Source organism: Anabrus simplex, chromosome 4, assembly GCF_040414725.1.
Source record: "Anabrus simplex isolate iqAnaSimp1 chromosome 4, ASM4041472v1, whole genome shotgun sequence".
In the NCBI taxonomy this organism is placed as follows: Eukaryota; Metazoa; Arthropoda; class Insecta; order Orthoptera; family Tettigoniidae; genus Anabrus; species Anabrus simplex.
This window is the reverse complement of record NC_090268.1, coordinates 414,764,961-414,790,728: the sequence shown is the minus strand read 5'-3', so window position 1 is coordinate 414,790,728 and position 25,768 is coordinate 414,764,961. Positions and strand designations below refer to the sequence as shown.

The following is a 25,768-nucleotide window of genomic DNA, read 5'->3' as shown; positions in this document are numbered from 1 at the left end:
CCTTAATTAAGGACCAGCCCCAGCATTTGGCTGGTGTGAAAATGGGAAAACACGGAAAACCATCTTCAGGGCTGCCGACAGTGGGTTTTTTTTTTTTCTTTTCTATTTGTTTTACGTCGCACGGACACAGATATGTCTTATGGCGATGATGGGATAGAAAAGACCTAGGAAGTGGAAGGAAACGGCCGTGGCCTTAATTAAGGTACAACCCCGGCATTTGCCTGGTGTGAAAATGGGAAACCACAGAAAACCATCTTCAGGGCTGCCGACAGTGAGGCTCGAACCAACTATCTCCCGATTACTGGATACTGGCTGCACTTAAGCAACTGCAGCTATCGAACTCGGTCAGTATACTTTTTATTTTATTTTATGACTTTTATTACTCCATCTACTGATGGAGTGATGTTATGTATTGAAAAGGAGGACACATTAAATTTTTATTTGTAAAGTGAAAACCGTCAATACGGAATGAATCTAATATCTTACTCTAATTCTCTAAGGTCTATTTTCTAGAAATATAGCCACCCATTCAGTCACACTTTTGTCTAGTCCTACTGCACTCATTTTTGCCAGTAGTCTCCCATGATCCACCCTATTAAATGCTTTAGACAGGTCAATCGCGGTACAATCCATTTGACTTCCTGAATCCAACACTCAGCAGGCTTTGCCAACATCTGGATTGTTACATCAAGAGAGTGACAAGATCACTTGGCTAGATTGGTTAGGTCCGGCTAGTGACAAGACCCTTGGGCTGAGGCAAGCCAACAGGGTCTGGGGGCCTAGCCTCCCGCAGGTTAAGGCCGCACACCGTTCCACAGAGCTCTAACATCCCGTGTGACAATACCCTAAGTCTGAATTGGTTTAGGTCCGGCTAGCGACAAAACCATTGGGTAGAGCGCTCACATCCAGTACATGACATGACAATTTCCAAATTGGCGGTTCTCTTACTTTTACCGAACATGACAGCCATGTAACCGGACACACTGCGAGCTCTATTGTAGGCAATACGAAACGTGGCCAGCGAACGGGAACACAGCATGAAACTTGGCCAGCCAATAGGAACAAAGCAAATGGTGGCATTCAGCTGATTTACATAGTCTCGATTTTAATTCTTCTATTTAAGTAACATACAACTAAAGGCAGAATGGTGGGTCCTTGGCAAGCATAAAGGAAGGATCTCCCCTTTCATCTATTTAAGGTACCAGTACAATTTCACTGCACATCATTTCTATAAGTTTTTTTTATCTTTCCTAAATACACCCACCAGGTACGGAGGAGCCACCCCCTCAACGCCACGGATATTAACAGATTCTCAAAAATAAAGGCAGTGGCCTTCCAAATCAAAGAAAAATCTGCCAAGGGCTAAGAAGTCGTGAAATGACAACTCTGCGACCTTTGCCTCACAAGTGGATCAGTGAAAACCTCTATACAGAGTACATTCCAGCCAACAAGTGGATTAGGCATCACCAAGGACTTTCTTGTAGCGAACGGCAGGAGGCAATGAAGACGATATCAAATGTTTCTAAAGTGTGTACTGTTCAAGGTAGAAATCAGGATGGAAACCTCTGTTGTAGATGCACCAGAGAGAAAGAAATACTTGCTCAAGTTCTGGGTTTTTACCCCTATGGGGAAGTACCATGAGACTCAAGTCACAAAATAAAATAATTTATTTCAGAAGAACACAGCAGTAAAAATTTGCATGTTCATGAAGTCCACGGTTTCTCTACGACAGGCAGTAAAATAAACATAATTGTCCTTAGAGATAATAAACAAAGAAAATAACAAGATCCACCTTTTCAATACTATATATTAAGTGAAAATTTCTACATTTCTGTTAAATCATCACGTTTATAAACTTTTGGTACCAGTTTGGACAAAACTATATGTCATCATCAGCCTAGGACAAATTATACAAATTAAAATACTAGTACGATATTACTATAAGAGTCACGATCAATGTATTTTATTGTCTTTGTATAATTTGTCCTAGGCTGATGATGACATACAGTTTTGTCGAAACTGGTACAAAACGTTTATAAACGTGATGATTTAACAGAAATGTAGAAATTTTCACGTAATATATAGTATTGAAAAGGTGGATCTTATTATTTTCTTTGTTTATTGTGAATCTTGATTCAATATAGAACCCAAAGAATGAAATTCTTAACCTTAGAGATAATGACAAAAAAGACTTCATTACTGATCTACCAATCAATTCAAGCATCATGTCGGCCAGCCGACTGAATTCCACCTTGAGAAGCAGAATTTTCACACACCCATCACACTGTTCTACAAAAACAGGCAACGGGAAACTACCTCACTCCTCATTTCCCTAATATGCCTCTTCAGTGACGCCTAGGCTAACTATGACAGCTGTTGGTGGAACTGTGGAGGATCAAACCAGCCTTCGGGCTGAATACCCAACATACATACATACACACACACACACAGATGAATGAAATCAGATTATCGGTCTAATGGTTGGGTCTCGTAGCACTATATTTGCCATCTTCATGGAATTCTGGAAAACGTTTGAGCTACCTACCAACAGCACTAAAAAGGCATAGTTAACACCATCATACATGGAACTGTACACATTCTGAGATCTCACTTGTTCGGACCCCCGTAAGTTAAATCATTCAACCGCTACATATATAGCCTATAGGCTATTTCTAAATATTCATTAAATAAACTGTGTATGAAGATATTACAAAACATTCAAAAATGTTATCTGCATAGCACACCAAAAAATTGGATCTGGCATGACTAAAAAAAAAAAAAAGACATGATATTGCTCGCATATCTGACTACAGAGTGTACACAAACTATGAATTGAATGGATGAAAACCATAACGGTATAAGCAGCATTTTGAGCATTCAGAGAAAAAGGCATTTAAACATCTTAACACTCGTATAAATCATGTTATTTGTAGTTATACCACCTATCACTAGAGTGCAGAATATTACCGCTATCACTTGTATCTCTTTGCTGGTGAAAGGATACATCCTTCCGGAGTTACATCCTGCACTTAACTCATTGTTTTTTAAATGTCACTTATACCATTATGGTTTTCATCCATTCAATTGTTGGCTGGTGATATCCTCTTACAATGAAGAATCTATGGTGGAAACCAAGAACGGCCATCCTGTTGTACACATGTCGAAGAGCAAAATCTGACTGTTGCCATTCATCACGGTTCATGCCTGGCATCTAAAAGAAGCCTGAGTCCATGAATAAGGCTTTTAATTCCCTGTCCTGGATGTGAAAATCATTTGCTGAGGTAGATACCAAGGTCAAATTCAATGTCAGCTCCTTAACAAAGAAAACTGTGCCTGCTAGCAAATACGCTGGACTGGTTTGGGTAGTTTTGGATAACCGAAGTGCTCTTTTAATGTAGGTAACTTTCAATGATTCCATTCTTCTCAAATTTGAAGGGGTGGAGTAGGCCCATATTTCTCTAACAGCATAGCAGGCTACTGGAGTTAAAAATAAACCTTACCTTTGTGTCTTCCTCACTAACTTCGGAAACGATAATAGATTCAATGTTCTCTCTGCAAACCGGATCCTCAAACGTCTGAATACATTGACCCGGTGTAATACGCCCTGTGTTGATGGTATTTTGAACACAATTTAGTATTTCTTGCTTCGACAAAACACTGAAACAAAAAGGGAAATTAGTTACATGAGCGTAGATTATACCATACTTTCAAAATGCATCTAATACAACTAATAAATGTACCTGTCCAATCTTTGAAGAATTTCAATGTGAAGAACATTAGCCATATCAAGGTTCTATGCCTTCACACCTATACACACTATAACAATTCGTCTTCTTGACAAATTAAATTTCACACGAGTTCAAACAAGTTTCAAGTTTTGAAAGTTTGAATGAAATTGCATATTCACTACGTTAGGCAACCTCACGCCTCAGAATATTACCTATCCTAAAATTAACATCAATATTCCATTTCACAACAGCAAAATGAATTAATACATTAAACGATTATTTATTCTCTCAATCTTTTATGAAATTAGCATTACTAAAGAACGAAATTTCAAAAATACTCCATAGCCCGCCTTACATTGGCCAAAGATCATTACAGATTATACACGTAAGGTTTTTACCACTGCCTGCTCGATCTGCATCCGATGGCTGCTTATACCTGGCTTATACTGCCTGCTCATTACAACATTTTAACATGGCACTAAATGAAACACTCCGTTTACAAATTCCCACAGCAGGTGACAGCACCGACCGGCTCCAGACCTGTCGGACTGAAATAGCGGGAAATAGGATAGACTGTACTTGTTTTCAGTGAAAATAGTGTACTGCTGCGTGCCTTTCTGCAAATCAAAGAAAGGGAAACCAGAATGCCGTGATATTTCATTCCATGATATACCTTCAAGTACACAATTGTGTCGAAAGTGATTAAGTATTATATCGAGGGAAGGAAACAGCAAGGGAAGTAAATGGATTCCTTCTGATTATTCCGTGGTTTGCAGTCTACATTTCGTAAATGACGATTTCAAAGTGACCAGCAAAACGCGAAAATTAAAAACAGGATCTGTACCCAGCCCTTTCCCTGATTATCCAGCTTATAAACAACCGCTAATTTCAGCGATGATTAAGAGAAGGGATTCAAGCACAGAGACGTCTAACAAGAGCTCTTCAAACACCATTGCAGAAAATGGTAAGCGTAAGGTTTGAAGTATTACATACTAATTAATATAATATCTGGGGACACTGTACTGTTAATGTGAAGGTACAAAACAGAATAATATGCTGTCATAGATCCCATTGTCCACCTCTGTGGTGTAGTGGTTAGTGTGATTAGCTGCTAACGCCGGAGGCCCGGGTACGATTCCCGACTCTGCTACGAAATTTGAAAAGTGGTACGAGGGCTGGAACGGGGTCCACTCAGCCTCGGGAGGTCAACTGAGTAGACGTGGGTTCGATTCCCACTTCAGCCATTCTGGAAGTGGTTTTCCGTGGTTTCCCACTTCTCCTTCAGGCAAATGCTGGGAGCTTCCTTCACCCTTCCTTGTCTATCCCTTCCAAGGCCCCTGTTCAGCATAGCAGGTGAGGCCGCCTGGGCAAGGTACTGGTCACCCTCCCGAGTTCCATCCCCCCGACCCAAAGTCTGAAGCTCCAGGACACTGCCCTTGAGGCGGTAGAGGTGGGATCCTTCACTGAGTCCGAGGGAAAAGCCAACCCTGGAGGGTAAGCAGATTGATTCCATTACGAGTCTTTTGCTAGCAGTATAAAACCGTGTCAATATACTGCTCTTTTTATTACTATTATTATTTACGCAAGTAGGGCCTATTTAGTTAATTGGTTAATTCCAGTGGCTCGGGGGCTGGGGTGTGTGTGGCATCTTCAGCATTAGATTTTCTGATATCAGTGATTTTTAGTCGTGACGTGATCACAATCACCGCATCGTCCGTGCTGCTTGGTGCTTGCTATTTGTAGCTTGTGATCAAGAGAATGCCTTGTTATTGTGACTAGGCTATCTCTGTGTAAACATTTATAAGAAAATCAGCCACCTAAGGGTTTGCATTTAATAAACAGCCTACATTTTGGTTGCATTACAGACACGGTCGTTGCCAATTTACTTCTAGGCGTACAAACATAATCATTTTATTATTTACATTCGTTTTTTGTAGACATGCCGAAGTTCAACCAATATGTCAAGGAAAAAATAGGATCAACATTGGTAACAGTCGTGTTTTATACTGTAACCGATTATTTGGTATGTGCTAGGAAATGAAATTCTACACATTTATCTGGCACAAGTGAAAAATATAATGATGAATGACTATTCCCAGCCACCTAATGTAAGGTTAACGATACCAGTGCAGCTTTCCCTAGATACCAGTACCGGCAGTAATTTATAAAAATATATGGTATGGAAAGGCGTTGACCCAGCTGCGTGAGGGCAATTGGGAAGCTACAATGAGGAGCGATCTAAGAGGCACGAAAATACACTTGAGGGATGTGACGTGCTGACCACACGGCTATCTAATATCTGCAAGCCTAGAGCTGCGCAGCAGCTGTAAATGAAAGCCAAGACCTTTCGAGGCCTGGAGTGTTCTTGTTCTTAATTAACTTTAGAGTAGTAGTGGTTTAAATGAAATAATTCAAAATTACAAATTTTATTCATTAGCTATTCCCTATCTTAGTCTAATTTTCATCACATTATTGTGTTTTAGATTTCACAAGAGCATGCTGATAGTGCTAGTCACAAAGCAAAATCAACCATGAAAAGTAACACTGGACAGACTCTGCTCACACAAAGTATACCTCCCACAATCCACAGTAGTTTCTATGCTCATATGTTTAGAGCCCTAGTTGCTGAAAATATCCCCTGGAATTCTGTGCATAGTCATGTTTTCAGGGATTTGTTTACAGAAATACACCAACAACACATACTTTCAACATCTACATTAAAGAAAAACTACTTAGATATAGGAGGTAATTTTGCCAGTCACAGAGGATAATTGGGAGTCCTTACATAGGGTTGTATGTGGACAAAACCGGCAACTCTGTGAGCAGGTACATTGCTAATCTTATAGTAGGAAAACTGGAACCCAATTGGCATTTACTGCTCTCCTTTGTTCTAAGCAGCTTCAGAAAATAGAGCAAAGCATTGTGTACATCATCAACAAGGGGTTCCAGTTGTTGTATCCTGGGAGTGTTGATGATTATAAAGACCTTCTCCTTGTCTCCAATGCTGCTTCCTACATGATTGCTACTCTACCTCTCGTTAAAACTTTCTACCCTTCTTTAATGTCCATGTTACTAGCATGGCCCATGCCTTGCACAGACTCACAGAAATAGTTAGGGCCAAGTTGCCTGCAGTAAATAATCTGATTTCAACAACGAAGAGAGTGTTCTGTAAGCTTCCATCAAGAATAGCCATCTTCTGAGAGAAATTCCACTCTATTCTTTTCCACCACAGCTAATCATCAGCCGTTGGGGTTCCTCAATGGAAGCTGCCCTGTATTATATCGAACATCTGTGATAGACAATATGCCTTTAACAGACAACTCTGCATGTGTGTCGTATGGGCAAAGATCTGCTAAAGGATTATTCCAGTGTTCAGAGAGACATTGCATATATTCAGGCAAATTTTTCATTTCTTCCAGTCAATCATTACAAAAATAGGAAGAAAAGTAGAGTCTCAAACAGATATATTTTGTAATTGAGGAAGCTGAGAATATTATACAAAGTACTAGGGGTAAAGTAAGGGATAAAATAAAAGACAGGTGGGCTAGTGTATTGCAGAAGAATCTAGGTAATTCAGTGCAAGATAGGATATATCAGGTAATGGATGGGGAAAAGTAGACCTACCTAGTGAAATTGAACTGAAGAATGTAGGTAAATTTTGCTATGCCCCTCCAACATCTGTGAGTGTAGAGCACATTTTTTTCTGCTTTAAAAATTGTTTTAACAGACAAAAGACGCAGCCTTTCTGTGGAAAATTTGGAGAAGATTATTGTTATGTGCTGTAAAGCAAACTACGACTGAAAAGTGCAGTAGGAATGTTCCTCACAAATAAATACGCATACCAGTACTACGCATTTAATTTAATTTTAGTACAGTACTGATGAAAATTTTTTGTTTCCTAATCCATAGTTGTTTGTAATAAACGCCTGTTTAATTATGCCTTCATTTTGCAACTATTCCTATTTAGAAAGGGTAGCCTATACCACATTACTGTACTTAACGTAAAAAAAATATCACATTACAGTTTAGGTCTATACTGTCATATTTTAAAGTCGATTTTCTGCCTATTTTTAAAGCATATTTGAAGTGCCTATATTCTCTTTTAAAAACCTATTTACTTGTTTAAAAAGCCATTTTAGGTGCCTAAAACATTTTTTTAGAGTCTAAAATCCCAGGTCTGTATCATCAGATACATGCCGATTGTTGACTACTGCTTTCTGGCAAAGCAAGTGAGAGGTGCTCGCATTCCAAATGTTTATTCAGATTTGAAGTACTTCTTTTTAAGACAATTTCTGTTTGCTCATATTACATATTGTGAAATTTTCATCCACTTCTTTAAAGGACTGCTACAGGTCACTGTTCTTCCTTTTTCTAGAAAACGCCATTTCAGTCAACTTGCCTCCTAATACTGAGCTTCAGTGACAATATGCCCCCGGGCATTCCAAAATACAGGAGAAATACATGTTTGTTACTATTCTAGGAGAGTCCCGTGTACCACGATTCTTTTGAGCGCGCGCTTAAAAATAATTCCATACTGCGAGTCAACTGACAATTTCCTGAAACTGATATTGCAAGCGATGCCGAGGATTATAAGTGTTTCAGTTGTTAATATATTCGGGAGGAATGTGCTCAGTTCCTACAAATACATTATATACTGGACGATATGTTGTCCTTAAAAAATTAAATCAACAAATGTCCATACTGTTGGTAATCATGGCGATGCTGCTTCCTTGAACCAAATACAGTAGAGACAATACACGACACTGAGCGAGATATCGAGGGACAGCTATTGGAGCTCACTCTAGCGGATAGACCTGAACGGTACTGATTCTGTCATAAGAGCACGTGTATTTTTGTGTGAAGTTTTTGGTGTTATTTATGCGTTTTCAGTGAGTTGACATAATTAAATAGTAGCGTGTGTCATTCCTTGATATCTCCTCTCAACATGAGGGGAAAGGTATTTGCTGTGTTTGGCTGCAGTAATTACGAAGTAGAGGAAAATGCGCTCGTTCTTCAGGTTCCCTCGTGACAAGAACATGTAAAGTAGGGCCCACGAGAGTTGAAGTCTGACGTTTAGCGCCACCGGCGAGAAAAAGTTGACTAACGCTGCTCGAAAATGGCTTGTTGCTATGGCAACGATAACAGAGTTGCAACATTTTAGGACGCTATCACCACGTGGGTTGGCTTGCTCTCAGTCGCTTTTGTCATTCATATTCTGACTGATTTCTTTTCTCGATGAAGTATCGTCTTCCTATTGTGTTTATTATACCGTATATTATTTTTGAATTGTACAGGTACCGTTAACAATCGGAGTTAAATAATAAAAATCTATCAACGTGGGTAGTGTTGTTCTATTCTGTGCATTTGTTGAGGTTATTGTCAGAAACTGATGATTTTGTTAGTGATTATGAAATGTTTTATATATATCGGTAATGTCGTGTTCTGTCTTAAATGCTGGAATTATTAACACGAGCTTAGGAACCGGTCAAGGTAAATGAATTGTATTAGGCCTAGGCGTACATGTTTTATTAAACACTCAGCCTGTCTGAAAGGGTGCTAGGCTGCAAATGTAGGTAACTATGACAACGCAGCGTACTTCGTAGTTACAGCTTTCGCCGCTCACCTGTCAGACTTCAACTCTCGTGGGCCCTACTATAAGTAATATTGTGTTTGCATATCTATTCGTCCAGTGACAGAGATTTTTATAGTACTTCATAATCTTCTGACCTGCTCGACCCATGTTTTAACGGGCTTAAAATATAATACGCATATTTTATTGTATAGTGCAGCAGTTAACCTTCAATACCGATGTGTTGTTGTAGGTGTGATCTGTGGGTTTTGAAATGTCACAGAAGCGATTTGGATAAAGTGTACAAGAAAGAAGGGACGTAAGGCTTGTATAAGAATTATAAGATCTGTTCAGATCATTTCCAGGCCAGCGACATTAAAAATCCTCGACTATACAGCCAAGGGTATGTTACATTTTTACTCTAATTGTACGTAAATATTCCTCAAAGCATCACTATCGACAACATTTTCGAACTTTTCTCTCTTTTATCCCTCTTCTCAGATTAAAGCCGGGATTTTATAGATTTTCTTTCTGTTAGTAGGCTTCATGTTAAGAGGAAAATTGTCCAGCTATTAAATGTTAATTCATTGCATCATATGTGTAAAGAATGTTCCGATATTTTTATTGACAAATGTCTTAATGTGATGATACATTGTTTTTAAATGAGGAAAAAAGACAAATCCAACCGTAAGATTTCAGGCAGGTATGCTAAAGCTAAAAAAGTAATGCATAAATGAAAGATCTAGCCATTTCACAGCAGTCCATTTCACACCTTGTTTATATGTCTAATTTCAGTCTTTGAATAATAACCTTTTAAATAATTCTTCATTCATTTATCCAGAATTGTTTTAGCAACTTTGAAGTTAATATCTCAACACCACTGCCTTTCTAGACGTAATTTATTTGTTCATTTCCGTATATACATTTCCATTGATATTTGAATTTAGCGCGATTTGTTCAGGTCAAGTCACTAGGAGCGCCACCGTCGAATTGTCTCCCATTTTAGCAAGGCGAAATCCGTAAGTGTCGTGTATTGTCTCTACTGTATTTGCTTGTACGCATCGCTTCGCATGGATACCGTTGCGGCAGCACATGTCGTGATATCACGACTGATCACAACATCGATCACAGTCACAGTTTAGGTAGCAACATTCTAGTTCTGTATATGGAGTTAAGAGGGCGCACGATGATCACTTGAAGCAAGACCGACTACAATATATCAGACCGTAATATCAAAACCAAGATGGTGGACGTCGTGGGCGCAGTAGCTGCCGACTGATGAACGTTAGGGTAGCACGCAATAACTTCATTTCGACGATAAACCAACTCACGATTTTCGGAGATGTCGGAATTTAGTCCCGCAGGAGTTGTTTTACCTGCCAGTAAATTTACCGATACGAGGCTGACGTATTTGAGCACCTTCAAATACTACCGGACTGAGTCGGGATCAAACCCGCCAAGTTGGGGTCAGAAGGCCAGAGCTTCAACCGTCTGAGCCACTCAGCCCGGCGTCACATTAAATTGCTTCTGTTGATACCATTGAAAGAGCTACACAATATCTGGTTCAATCCGCTAGAAATTAGGAAATGATCACGTACATATTTTGCAAACGGTGGTAGGTAATTTAAAATGATAAATGTAACATCATGGGGAAAATCACTGTTGCACCTATGAAAACGCTTCGCGAACAGGTACTCATCACATATAATCAACTAGAATCACACATTCTGCTAGAATAGATGGACAGCCCCACAGCAAGGAGAACAACAAGCTGATTATTTCGAAATTTCACTTAGTCAAATAACGTTTTCTCTTAGATTGCACCTCGCTGGATCAAAATCAAATCAAATTCAAAATGGAAATACATTATAAAACTGTTAAAATGATATTTATAACATCATTTTGAATGTTTAAAAATGATTTAAGGTGCTAAATTCCTCAATTTATTCACTCTCATAAGAACTATGAAACATAACGTGTTGCCTTAGTTTCGAAGTGGTGGAAAATTTCTAATGTTCAACACTCGATGAAAATGAAGTACACCCGAAATGATTATGCCAGCCCAATGAACAGCCCCGGTGATGTTAAGCCTTCCTTACTGGAAACTCTTAAATCATGTGATGACATATGATATAGCAGCACTTCCAACCATGATGGTAAACTTAACAACGAAGCGTTCAGACACTAAAGATATAATAGGATTTTCCCCATTGAAGAATATGAGTAAAACAACTCTATTGACTCTAAACAATGATGTCTTTAACCTACATGGACGAGCGTCAATTTGGTGTAGACTGCTTGATAACAGATATCCACAGCATGAATGGGAAGGTATTGGTAAACGAAGCTAATCCCTGCAAGTCACTATTTCTTCTGTGTATCAGTGTACAGATTGCTCCATCTGTCACACTATAATTTTTGTTATACACCAAGATCTAGCCAAATGTTCCCGCAGGCAAGCACATATTCTTTCAAAATACAATTGCATCTAAATCACGCGACACTTTGAAGCACATAGACACTGAAGGAACATCACCATATCAATTATCATCTATCTAAATGAATTTTTTCTCGAGGAATTCGAATAGGTCCACCATTTAGAATTAGAAAAAAATAGTCTTCCCTAATCTCAGACTTACTCTCAGATGACATATGCACGCTACTGTTTTGTATTCACGATGTATGTTCCTAATCTACTTCTCTCTTAATGTTTTATTCCTTAGAGAACTTAAGAATAGATGTATGAGAGGCATTGCCATAGTTCGATTTAAATCCGGTTCACAACACGATCAAAACAAACATATTCTCACATGACTGCGTATAATTACAGAAACTAGTGACCACTGACCCATATAAATACACTCACACACTTATATTTTACATAGAAACTAATACTTATCGTCAACTTACATTAAATTACTCCGACTGCATAAGAAAACAAAAACGAATAGGCTAACCATTATCGGTTGGAAAGAGATCTTCCCTAACCACAAATTTTGGTTACACACACAGCCTACGATAGTTTGGTCCTTGACTTCCAATTTTCCCGGTGAATATTCCTTATCGATTTCTCCTGTAGAGATCTATCTTCAGGGAATTTAAAAGCTTCAGCAACGGTATAATTAGATATACAACCACGAACTCAGCAGGAACGATCCATTTTGTGAAATACAGCACGCACGGCAATATAAACACTATTATACATTACATTACATTAAAAATACCATCATATAAAATCCTAACAAAACAGCACACTAATAAACCGTTATAGATTACTATTTTACCAAACATATACTTTATACTTCAATAACTCGATCAAAATAGCACTCTTTAACAGAATGTAAACACGGATATGAACCAACCACATGTCTTAAACGCTCGCCCACTTAGTCGCCATTTTCCTCCCAATTGATAGTAGCTTTAAGGTCTGATATATTGTAGTCGGTCTTGCTTGAAGTGAAATCTCGACTGTTGGTAGGTCAGATGCTCTTTGGTAGGAACGTTTAGGGTAACACGGCGTTAGTCATATCACATGTCCTTGATAAGCTTTCACTACACTTTGCGCGATATATACATTCTACCCCTCCAATTGTGTTACTCCATCCATAATACTAGATCCTTTAGTTGTTGTGTGCTATCCTTTGTCCTTCCCAATTGTCGGCCCGTTCCGTATGTCAAAGTAGAAGACGCCAAGATGGGTCACTTCGGCGTGAAGATATAGTACCTTGTGTCCCCGTGCTTACTCCTATGTCTATTACACTTACACCCACAAGATGTAGATGTTCACCCATACCAGTGATCTTTGTACTGTGAGATAAAGTATTTCTTCGTCACCATAACTACATGTTTCTGAGTGTTTGACAGTGTTTCATTTACAAAGTATTGGAACTGGGTGTTAGTTACATACAGAGCCCAACCAAATATCAAGAAAGAAAAGAAAAAAAGAAATCTCGACTGTTCACAGTGATAGCGTAGAAAGGAACAGTCGTTACTCGTGATTTCTTGATATCGGTGAAAAAATCACAGTTCGTGAAATATCGCCCATCACTATCAAGCAAGCAAGCAAGAACTAGAACTAGTTCATGAATGACCGAACTCTACCTCCCGCACCTATGTATATCTCGTAGACTTGTTGGTAAGGGTTGGGAGAAGTAAAGAAATAATAACTTCAGTATTAACATTTTATGCTCTTTCATGAAATGTATTAGGAAGCTTTGATTGCTATTGTTTTATCAGAGCGAAGCTTTCTTCAGGTACCCATCATGAAATTATAGGCTGTACCTGTGGCAAGGGTCTGTAGGTCACTAGTGGTTATCGCTCATCGGTACAGTGCCAGTACTGTACCTCCTTTTAGCAGGACTTGGGTACGTAGAATTTAACAAATATTAACCTCAATTTCAGCGAGGAGGCGTATCTACGCGCTGTCCACACTTTCCATTAATTGGTTCAGAGCAAGATTCAAGTCCGGGGGTATTTTATGTAATTCTTTTGTTGTACTGAACATAACCAAACCGTACAATTTATTAGATGACTAGACAACAGAAAATGAAGATTTTAGTTAACCCGTAATTATTTATAGGTATTCGGTGATGAATATTGAAATTTTGTTTAATTTTTTGGCATCGAATTGTTGACATGAGAAGAATCTTACCTATCTTTTTTTTTTTTTTTTTCATGTTTAACCTAGAATGAACTGTAGGGATGTTTAGTTGGCGCCTCATAGTCTTGCATTTTATAGAAGCAACCAAAGAAACACAAGTTTCAGTGAAATTGCTGTATGTCTCGTGTGAGTTTGGTATTGGAGAGAAAAATGATGACAGGGCAGTTTCGTGCTCTATTCGAAGTTTGCGAGACTGTTGCAATTTGCAGGGCATTAACTCCGCGTCTTTGGAAAATATACAGTAGCCAGTTGATTTGGTAGTTCCGGAACATATGTCAGATTAAATAAATATGATACTGTTTGTGAAGGGAATAGAACAGTTTCTACTTCCTTAACTGCACAGGCAAGCTGCTAGAACTTCTTTTAGTGTTCAGTTCCATCTATTTATGCAAGCGGTTTTCTTCTCTGTTGGAAAGTTGATCAAGTCCCGATAAAGTGCAGCTTTAACAGACTTTATCCTGTGCAACTCCATGCAGTTGATTGTATAGCAAACTCTTGTTCCAGACATACAACACATTGTACAGTCCAAATGTAAATAAACTAATTTATGTCTTGTCTTTGGTCTGAGTGTTCTTTGTTTTGCTGAAAAGAGTGAATACATGTGAATCTGTTCAAAGTATTGTTATTGTGAAATATATAATATTATTTTTGTCATCATATTATGTGTGATTTTAAAGGCTGTGAACTCTGATTTTGCTTCATTATTCCAATTTTACCACAAACACTTCTTTTGCGTAATACCGCCTGCCTCGAATGTCAGCGTACATTCATCTCTCACTCTCACCAGATTTTCCAAATATCATAGTGGTGTAGGGTTGATAGAGCACTGGGCAGATGTGGTTGCTTTCCTGTGGCATGATACCGCATGGTGGGTGCAAGTTTTGGGGCACCACTGTGATAGAGAAAAGCCCCAAAGGACTTTTCTGGTAGGCTACAGGCCCTACTTCAAGTGGAAGAGGAGGTCATTGCATGGATCAAGTCCTGATTCTGGGACATTTTCCTGTTTGTGTATATCTGTAACCTTTTGTAAGAGTATAATGATGTGTATGATGATGACGATGATAATATTAATATTGACCACTTACCCAATTAATTTTAAAGTTTATCATGTGTTGACTGACTGAAAAGCCTAACACTGTGTCAATGCTATATTTCTTCCCTATTTACTGGAATATAATTTCTTATAGGGCCTACTAGGTAATAACAACCCCTTCCTACTTTTTGACATGGTGCACGCTCATTCAGTCCCATACTAGCAAAGGTTCACCTCCATACCTACTTCCTGCAACTAAAGGCTCACTCCCACCTAGTGGAATCGAATCGAACCGAACAGCCAAAATTTCCACTCGACCGCTCACATCTAGCGGAACAAAATCGAACAGGATTCTATGGGAATCTTCAGGCTTGCATTGGACAGTCTGATAGAAGGTGTAAGGAGGCAGAAAATTATGAGAGATCGGAGAAGTTTCTGGGTGTATGAAGTTAACAAGAGAACCAAACGAGGGTATACAGACTTATTTGAATGTTTATTGCGTGATGAAGCTAAGTCTCAATGGTAGGCTTACTTCAGAATTACTGTATTGCTATTTCAATAACTATTTCAAATATATGAAATGGTGTATGGCTTTTAGTGCCGGGAGTGTCCGAGGACATGTTTGGCTCGCCAGGTGCAGGTCTTTTGATTTGACGCCCGTAGGCGACCTGCGCGTCGTGATGAGGATGAAAGGATGATTAAGACAACACATACACCCAGCCCCCGTCCCAGCGAAATTAACCAATGATGGTTAAAAGCTCCGACCCTGCTGGGAATCAAACCCTGGACCCCTATGACCAAAGGCCAGCACACCAACCATTTAGCCATGGAGCTGAACACTATTTCAGATAGTAGAATTTAACAGAAAAGTGCAATTTTACAGGAGCAAATGCTACCTTAGATGCAATGGGGCCGTGATCATTTTTAAAACTACTTTAATTCAGTAGATTGCGTCCCCTGGCAGGATGAAATCATTAATCGAGGTAGCCTCAACATTATTATTTTGTTTTTTACAATTTGTTTTACATCGCGCTGACACAGATAGGTCTTATGGCGACGATGGGATAGGAAAGGGCTAGGACCGTGGCATTAATTAAGGTACAGACCCAGTATTTGCCTGGTGTGAAAATGGGGAAACCACGTAAAACCATCTTCAGGGCTGCCGACAGTGGATTTTGAACCCACTATCTCCTGAAGAAAAACTCATACCTACGCGACCCTAACCGCACGGTCACAACAGAGCAATTTCATATATAGTAGCCTACTATTTGTTAGGAATACATATGCGACAGTTTGAAACCTGGGAAATGCCACTTACAAAATTGCTCACTGTAAATATAATAAACATGTAAAGATACATCCCGTGTGAGATGTGATGTCAATTATCATAGTGATAAACTGTATGTGGACTCCAACATAACATGATTTTTGTGATGAAGTCAACAAAAATTATGAAATAAATTGTATATAGACTACAGTGACCTACCACAAAATTGAATATTCTGATAAGTTTGGTTTTTCATAACCTTGCTTATTTCCTCCCAGGCATTATTTTGTATGTTGTTGCAGTAATGCTTGTGGGTCTTGCAGTAGAGGAAATTATATTTTTGACCTAAACTGATAAGTTTTTCCATGTCTGGTATTAACAAGTTAAATAAACAATCTCAAAACAGAACGTTCCCGACCGTATCCAAAAAATAGCCGACTTTCCAGCTGAAGCTGATACACATTTGCCGCCAAATGGTCTTCTGAAAGATCTCGATCCAACCGTCTACGAAGTTGCATGAATCTTGATAATTCTGTTCGATTCCTCTCCACTAATATAAATGGTCCATTATTGGACATTATAAATTTTCCAGCTAACTCATTCCTGGTTGCCAGCGTTTCAACATCTATATCATCCTCTCCACTAGTCGAAAAATATTCTTGGTAGAGAATCCTGTTCCGTTCAGTTCGATTCATGGCGATCGCCATCTCTATCTCCAATTTAAACACATGTTAAAAACAAATTCTCTTCGATTCTATTCCATTCCACTAGGTGGGAGCGGGCCTTAAACACTTCCTCAGGATTTTTCCGCGCACCTACACTCGGATTGTGATAAATCCAGAAAAATCTTCCAATGCAAAGCTAGAAGATGATTTACTTCATCTGGCAAAAAAAGGCCATTAGGTTACGGTACCAATAACCATGATGATTGGAGGTCCTCATTAAGCTACAGTGTGCCATAGCATTCTGTTGGACATTAGAACAGTTTGTTTGGATCTCATGTTCTATTCTCTCAACGGGTAAGCAACTGAAGCATTGTTTTACACCAAGGTACCTGGGTGTCACTTTAGACCGGACCTTAACATACAAGAAACACTGTGTTAACTCTGGACAGAAAGTCTCAGCCCGAAATAACATCCTCCGTAAACTTGGCTCAAGCAAATAGGGAGCCCATCCAACTTTGTTAAGAACCTCAGCTCTTGCTCTGAGTTTCTCTGCAGCTGAGTATGCATGTCCTGTATGGTTCAGGTCAGCCCATATGAAGCGGGTGGATGCAGCCGTTAATGAAACGTGTAGAATAGTAACTGGGTGTCTGAAACCTACTCCCGTGGACAAACTCTACTGCTTGGCTGGTATTTCTCCTCCAGACATTCGGCGAGAAGTGTTTGCAAGGCAAGAGAGTTTGAAGGTGGATCTCACAAGCAACCACCTGTTATTTGGACATCAACCTCCACCCAGAAGACTGAAGTCCAGGAAAAGTTTCCTCGATGTCTCCAAGGCTCTGAATAAACCAACAAGAACAGCACGTTGTGATATGTGGCGAGCAAAAATGGAGCATCTTTCTGTTTGGATGGTGCCTTCTGAATCTCCACCTCCAGTCATCATTTGGAATGGACAACCTGGAAGGCACTGAATCGTTTGAGGAATGGAGTAGTTAAATCCAAGGATAACTGAAAAAATGGGGTTATATGAAAGATCAGTCAGACTTCTGCGATTGTGGGGAGCAACAAACTACCCAACACCTGTATGACTGTCATTCCTGCTCTGTTCGTTGTACACTTCAAGACTTGATTCAAGCCACTGAAGAGGGAATTTCTGTTGCCCATTTCTGGGCAGACATTGTGTGAAACATGTTTTGTGACATAGAATGTACTTTGTTTTATTTGTATATAATACCTTATTTTTTTTTTTAAGTTTTTTCAACACTCTGACACAAAGTAAATAAATGGGTTCCTGACAGTTTGATTTCATGTTGCCCCTCCAACAATTCCTCTTATGACTTTATTGAAGATCTGTTATGGAAATACACCAACACAAAGCTGAGGAGAGCAGACATTGATAAAGGAACATCTCTCCCTTATGGATCATGATGACATCTTATACAAATATCTGTTTGTTGAGCAGTCTCATCGTATGCAATCAATTGCATAAAATTCCCATCGGGACAATTTCTGCCACTTTTTCTGATAATATACTAAACGTGTTGGTGATATATTTGGTTCAAGGATCTCCTGGTAAACAACTGTTGAATTAGGATTGATGAGATGAGAACCTCCCTTATTTGAAGAAAGCGGTGTCTAAATAGGCCTATGTGGATGATTGCCTTTGGCCTATTTTCATGTTTGTCCTTGTCTCCTTTCCTGTTCCTCCCTCTTCCAACGTAGACCTGTCATATTTATCCTATTATATACTTCTATTCATCTTTCTACTTCTCCACACATGACTTAATTTGATAATATTGTTTGTTTTTTCCATTACCTTTTGCAGACAGCTAAACAGCAAATCTACTAAATTAGCAATTCTTCAGGCATCTTAGGTTTTGTCAAAATACCTTGCAGATTTTGAAAAAGCTTTCTTAACATATTTTAATTAATAAGTGAAATGCACACAAATGTACAAAGAGATTAACAGTTACTTGTCTTTACTGTACTTGTTGATTGATCTTGTTCTTTTTTTTTTTTTTGCACTTAAGTATGTATATTCAAAAACAGAGGTAAGGTTATCCACCTGTTCAATACTACTTACAATGTGTTATCATTAAAATATCACATTTTATTATTCCATTAAGTATGTGGTAGCGATCACACACTTCCTCACATAGAGAGCTCACACACTCATCATTCACCTCATGGAATTGCTTAGTCGCACATAGCTTATGATGGAAGCCATGGACTGCCATCCTTGTAACTACATGTTGCTGTTCGTAGTTGGCTTCTGTCCATTTCCGCTCCAACATAGCGTCTGTGGCATAGAATTCGAGGCCGATTTGGGCCCATTTCATTCTTCTCTCTTCAAGTATTTTCGCGATTCGTCTTGTGAATGGCAGCACTAGATATAAAATGGATCTTTACAAAGCTTATACACTAATCTGGACTTCGTGTTCTTCGCAGGTACACCTAATACTCGCTTTAGAAATCTGGCTTTTAGTTTCTCTAGAGTCCTAACATCAACCATAGATAACTTTTCCCAAATAATTTCGATGCCATAGGTGGCAATTGGGCTTATTGCAGCATGCCCTTTCCTTTATGTGTATTCTGTAGGAGTTGATTGTCGTTTGTAAAGTGATTCCAATGTATTTGAAGGAATTCTTTATGCTTAAGTCTCTGTTCTGAAATTTAATTTTGTCCTTTGTTGCAGCCCTTCCTCCTTTTCTGAAGATCATCATTACTGTCTTAGATTCGTTTATCTGAAGTTTGTTTTCTTCTGCCCATGTTTCCAGCTTGTTCACTACTTCCTGAAGGTCTTCCAAGTTGGTTGACTCAATTACCATGCCCTCAGCATATATGTGTTGTGATACTGTTTTACTCATTTTTACGATTTTCGATACGTCTGCAGTTGCAATGTTGAATAGTATTGGACTAATTGGGTCTCCCTGCATTACTTGGGAAAGTGAGATGCCATCATTTATGTTAACTATATTGTATTTTAGGATGTTTCTCAGAAGGATTGTAATGCTGTATGTTTCTCCAATCATTTGTGCTAGTTTCTCAATCACTACTTTTCTGTTCAGGGTGTCGAAAGCTTTTGTGTAGTCAATGAATACTGCGTAGTATTTTCCTTTTGGAAATCTTAAGGCCTGTTCTATTTCACGTATTAGGTTTGTTATTGCCTGCAGTGTCGAGCGATGTTTTCTGAAGCCATACTGGCGTTCAGGGAGGAGATGATCCATTTCCCTCACTAAACAGTCCGTGATTATCCTCATAAAGATCTTGAAAGCATTGTTTTCTAGCCTCAAAATGAATTTGGGTCCATGTTATCTCCATTCCGTTTTCCCCCTGTGGGTGGGGGCTGTAGAATAACACCCACGGTATCCCCTGCCTGTCGTAAGAGGCGACTAAAAGGGGCCCCAGGGGCTCTGAACTTTGGAGCGTGGGTTGGTGACCACGGGGCCCTCAGCTGAGTCCTGGCATTGCTTCCACTTACTTGTGCCAGGCTCCTCACTTTCATCTATCCTATCTGACCTACCTTGGTCAACACTTGTTCTTTTCCGACCCCGACGCTATTAGGTTTGCGAGGGCTAGGGAGTCTTTCATTGTCACGCCCGTCATGGCCCTTGTCTTTCTTTGACCGATATCTTCATTTTTCGAAGTGTCGGATCCGTTCCCTTTTTCCCTCTGATTAATGTTATATAGAGGATGGTTGCCTAGTTGTACTTCCTCTTAAAACAATAATCACCACCACCACCACCACTCTCCATTCCGTTTATAGATCATTTTTATTATGGACCTTCTCCAAGATCCAGGTATTTGTGCACTGTCTAGACATGCATTAAGTAACTCAGTCTGGGAGTACGTCTTCAGTTGCCTTGATAAGTTCATTGTGTAGATCTTATCAGGACTAGCAGCTTTCCTTTTTGGTTTTTGATATAGCTTGTTTCACCTCATAAGTTGTTATTGGGATTGGTGTGTCAATGCGACGTAAAGCCACTAGCAAAAAAAAAAATAAAAAAAAAACCCAACAACTTTAGTTGATTTCCTGTTCGTGTTGATACACTTATGGTCGGAGTAGTGGTGTACTTCGGGTTGAGGATGTTATTGAAATAATTTTCCCACATGTCCATTTGTATTGTTGTAGTTTGCTGGAATTTTTTCTGTTTTTTCTTTGACTAATTTTTCTGCTTCTTGTTCCTGATGATGCCTTTTTTTTTATCTTTTAGAATTAGTTTGTACTTTTTTCGTTTCATTGAGTATTCTTTATATGTCCTCTGTTTCTCTGCTATGTCTTACTTTATGAAGGACTTATAGTATTATATGTCTTAGTTCATAGCATTCCCTGTCTAGCCATGGCCTCGCATTTCTTTTCTTATAGGGGACGGTGACTGACCTAATGCTGTCTTGTGTAGTTTTCGCGGCCAGATCAAGGTTGTTGGTTTTAAGGTGGTGCATCGCTTCCTCCGCACCCTTCCGTAAGTTCTTCATCCTGTTTTCAGTGATTTTCCTCGCCAGTGTGGGTGTTGTGTTGGTATTCTGGGTTTCCTTTACTGTCGATTTAATTTCAATGCATCTCTTAATGGGAATGTGCTTCCTGAGTGGTGTATTGGCCGACAGCAGGTTAGTAACATGATACTTTTGCCATACTGGATATTTTTTATATTAGTCAAAATTCACCTAAAGAATGCAAAGTTAACAAGAGGTAATGAAGTTGGGAAAGGAATATTGTACATATTGGAGGTCAGAAGCTTGAAATTTTGCTTCAGATACTTGGGAAGCATACCAATGCAAAATGCAAGGCTGGATATAGAGATAAGCAAAAGGGTGCAACAGGCGAATGTATTCTAGTAGTTTGGAAGAAGGAGATACCAAGAAAATGTACAGGATGTACTAAACACTAATACTGAACCGAGGGAATTGGCCGTGTGGTTAGAAGCACGCAGCTGTAAGTTTGCATTTGAGAGATAGTGGGTTCGAACCCCACTGTCGGCAGTCCTAAAGATAGTTTTCCGTCGTCTCCCAGTTTCACACCAGGCAAATGCTGGGGGTATACCTGAAGGCAACGGCTTTTTTATTCCTACTCCTAGCCCTTTCCTATCCCATCGTCGCCATAAGACCTGTTTGTGTTGGTGTGAGGTAAGGTAGCTTGTAAAAAAAAAAAAAAAAAAAAAAAATTAAAAAATTCTTGTGAGTAAGGAGATGAGCTGCTCGACTAAGCAGTATGTTCCAAGCTGTCAGTGGAGAGATCATGTAGAATGACATTAGTAGACAAATAAGCTTGAGTGGTGTTTTTAAGATAGAGAAAGATCACTATATGAAGATAAAATTGGAATACAGGAGAACAAATTGGGGTTAACATTCATTTATAAGAAGGGAAGTTAGGTATTGGAAGAATTTAACCAAGGGGAACATTCTGTAAATTTCCAACTTTCTTTGAAATTAATTAAGAAAAGGCTAGGTAAACAACTGACAGAAAATGTGATACCTGGGTGACTACCCTAATCAAATCACTGTTGATTGATTGATTGATTGATTGATTGATTGATTGATTGATTGATTGATTGATTGATTGATTGATTGATTGATAATGTTTAGCATCAAAAGTAATTATTTCACTTAGTTTTGTATGTTGTATGTTGTATGTTTTGTAAGACAGAAACAATATTAAGTTCGTTACTATAATCACCAGCTATGTGTTTCTCATCATCTGGTGAATAAATGCATATGTCAACTTCAATTATTTAATATGATCTCCATCAATGATAGTCGAGCACCTCGTTTCCTTACTCCTAAGTCGTCCTAGCCCAATAACCACCACCACCACCACCACCACAAGTTTGCAACATTTTCATAACACTACTCCTTTAAAGGTTATAAACTTCATTCCATAGTGATGGTTAAACTTTTACAAACCGGGCAAGTTGGCCGTGCGGTTAGGAGCGCGCAGCTGTCAGCTTGCATCCAGGAGATAGTGGGTTCGAACCCCACTGTCGGCAGCCTTGAATATGATTTTCCGTGGTTTCCCATTTTCACACCAGGAAAATGCTGGGACTGTATCTTAATTAAGGCCATGGCCACTTCCTTCCCATTCCTAAGCCTTTCCTATCCCATTGTCGCCACAAGACCTGCCTGTGTCGGTGTGACGCCAAAAAAACCCAACCTTTTACAATAATATAAACATTTATTATATCCTCCTATTCAGTACATTTTTTTCATCTGCTGAATGAGTAGAAGCAAAAAAGAAACTTCATCTTAGCAGATGAAAAAATGTATTGAATAGGAGGATATACTAAATGTTTATATTTTTGTAAAATACAACTCCTTTGTCGACCATCTCCCGGAACAAATCATGCTGCTTTTCTTTGGATCTTCTCCAGCTGATATAGATGTTGATTCCCATAGGGAACCTGAAATATTTGTCCTGAATGAGTAAATTTATAATACCAATTTCAGGTTCCCTATGGGAATCAACATCTATATCATCTGATGGCCAGGCAGGCATCAATTTTTGGTAATGAGACAAAGTCTCTTACAGTGCACTGGCACTGCCGGTGGCTCCAAATAGCCTACGCTGTGGCCTCCACGGTATGCACTAGCCATGCGTCTTGGTGGGTGTTCTGTTTACCAACTAATGAGCCCGACTGAGCACACTGGGGTGAAACGCTGGCAACCAGGAATGAGTTAGCTGGAAAACTTATAATGTCCCATAATGGACCATTTATATTGGTATCTTCTCAGCTCTCGTATCAAGTAGTCCTGGGGTGGGTCCCATACACTGGAATCATGCTTTAATTGGGGTCTTACCAGAGATTTATGCACCCTCTCCTTTACATTTCTACTGCAACCCTTAAATACTCTCATAACCATGTGAGGAGATCTGTAACCTTTCTTAACAACCTCATTAATATGATTACCCACCATTCCTTATATTAAATCCAGGTACTTAAAATAACCCCATGAAGTACTATCACCCCATCAACACAGTAATTAAAACTGAGAGGACTTTTCTTCTTGGTGAAACGTCCAACCTGATTTTTCCTCCCATTCACCATCATATCGTTGCCCGTTGTAGATCTCACGACTTTGTCTAGGTCCCGCTGCAGTTGCTCACAATCGTACAACTCATTTTCTACTCTGTGCAGTATAAAATCATCTGCAAATAGCATTATCTGTGATTCCAGTTCATTGCTCATAGTGTATATATAAGAAAGTAAAGGTCCAATAATAATGCCCTGCAGGACTCTCCTCTTAATTATTACAGGCAAACATATTCAGGCTTCAGTATGTAAAGATAGTTGGATATAACTTAGTGGTGAGCCATGTTTGTTGAAACGTGCATCCTGTTGTACCTTGGAAGACACACGATGGTACACAATGCCATTCTTTCTTGTTTTTTAAGATCTTGCGGAGAAGAAAGGTTCTAGGTTGATTTGGATGTCTTCGAGCAGTTATGGCTTCTCCAGAAACCAACATTTCTATCAGAGAAACTTGCAAAATGTACAATGTTAGCTACTCTTTAAATGCATTTGACAGAATTTTGGGACTCTGAAGCTGAAACTTCTGTTATAACCCTGATTAAATACCATTAAAAAAATTAAGAAAATTGTTTAATGTAGTACCTACATAAAAACTATTGCAAAGTGAACCATAGTTTGATCAAAAAGGGTGTTGGAGAACTGCCCGCATCAACAATTAGAATTACCCTGAGTTATAGAATAAAAGTGGAAATAGCCAAAAGGCTGGAAAAGCTACATTTGTGACTTTTGCAGCTGTAACTGATAAATAGTTCAGAAATTGAAAACTGTTGATGTGTCTGTAGGTAAAGCAAATAAGAAATTTATATACTTCTATTCTTTAAAATAGTAGTTTTAGCCTTCTCACAACTCTTCATATGGAACCTATATTTATGTCAGATGCTAAAATATTTGGATTATTAAAACACCCATATATTTTATTTTGGACACCCTGAAAAGCAAAGAAAATTCCTGTATATGCACCTGTGCAGGACGACACAATTTCTTATAAGAGCAAAATATGTTAAAGAACAAATACTGTATGTAGCAATTAAGGCTAAAAGAAATTATGCACAAGGCTTGTTATGTACCTATGTCCAGTTCTATGGCTGAGTAATCAGCATCTTGGTTTTTGTGACTCAGTGCCCCTGGTTTTATTCTTTGCTTGGTCATGGGATTTTAATTGTAAATGGTTAATTTCCTTGTCTTGGGGACTGGGTATTTGTGCAGTTCACAACATTCCTGTAATTCGCACAGTAGACTCTCATCCTATACTTGAGAGATTAATTATAATGTTCCACTTATTCAATATACTTTATAAAAATGACTTTACAGTATTAAATAATGGAAAGACATTTATTTCATGTAATGACAGGTGATTGCTTCTCCCTCACACCTATTTTCTCCTGGTCCCCTACCCTCTTCCCAGCAACAGCAGACTGCCCTCATTACCTATAGTGATCAGTCAAATGTCAACAAGATGCATATGCGTATGCAGAATGCAGCCCATTTGAGGGAACAAAGGACGTGGGAATAAGTACTTATGTTGAGCATTTTCTGACAGTTTAACCCCCTACTTTTGCATTCACTCTTGACAAAACCTCTTCTCTTTTCTTTCTAGACTCCCGCAAAACACAATACAATGAAATATCGTTCTGTATTTGACACTGTATACAAGCGCCGTCATAAAGTATGTAGAATCTGCAAATAAATGTGGTGTTTGAAAATCATCTTCCATTGTGTATTTAATATTAAAAACTTCCATATTTGGTCTGTATTGAAAGGAAACTAACATACAATAAAGCAGAGTACAAATGATCCACCTTATATTAATACAAAATATGTTGC

The 25,768-nt window shown here is 38.9% G+C and overlaps 2 protein-coding genes across 6 annotated transcripts in view; one reads left to right on the top strand and one right to left on the bottom strand.

Moving 5' to 3' along the window:
* The window catches only part of pch2 (pachytene checkpoint 2 protein), a 171,623-nt gene extending 167,504 nt beyond the window's left edge, over positions 1-4,119 (bottom strand). For both annotated transcript variants that reach the window (XM_067145887.2, XM_067145888.2), the window contains exons 1-2: positions 3,741-4,119; positions 3,501-3,657 (exon numbers count right to left, since the gene is read on the bottom strand). In XM_067145887.2, coding sequence (XP_067001988.1) covers positions 3,501-3,657; positions 3,741-3,784 — 201 coding nt within the window. In that variant the 5' untranslated portion in view covers positions 3,785-4,119. The remainder of the gene's footprint in view (positions 1-3,500; positions 3,658-3,740) is intronic.
* Positions 4,120-13,311: 9,192 nt separating this feature from the next.
* Positions 13,312-25,768, top strand: part of CPT2 (Carnitine palmitoyltransferase 2) — a 118,053-nt gene continuing 105,596 nt past the window's right edge. For 2 of the 4 annotated variants that reach the window (XM_067145873.2, XM_067145877.2), the window contains exon 1: positions 13,394-13,661. The gene's annotated coding sequence lies outside the window, so the exon portion shown is untranslated. Of the gene's footprint in view, positions 13,662-21,372; positions 21,383-25,768 lie in introns of those variants that run through there. The other 2 variants (XM_067145874.2, XM_067145875.2) reach the window with 2 other exon arrangements.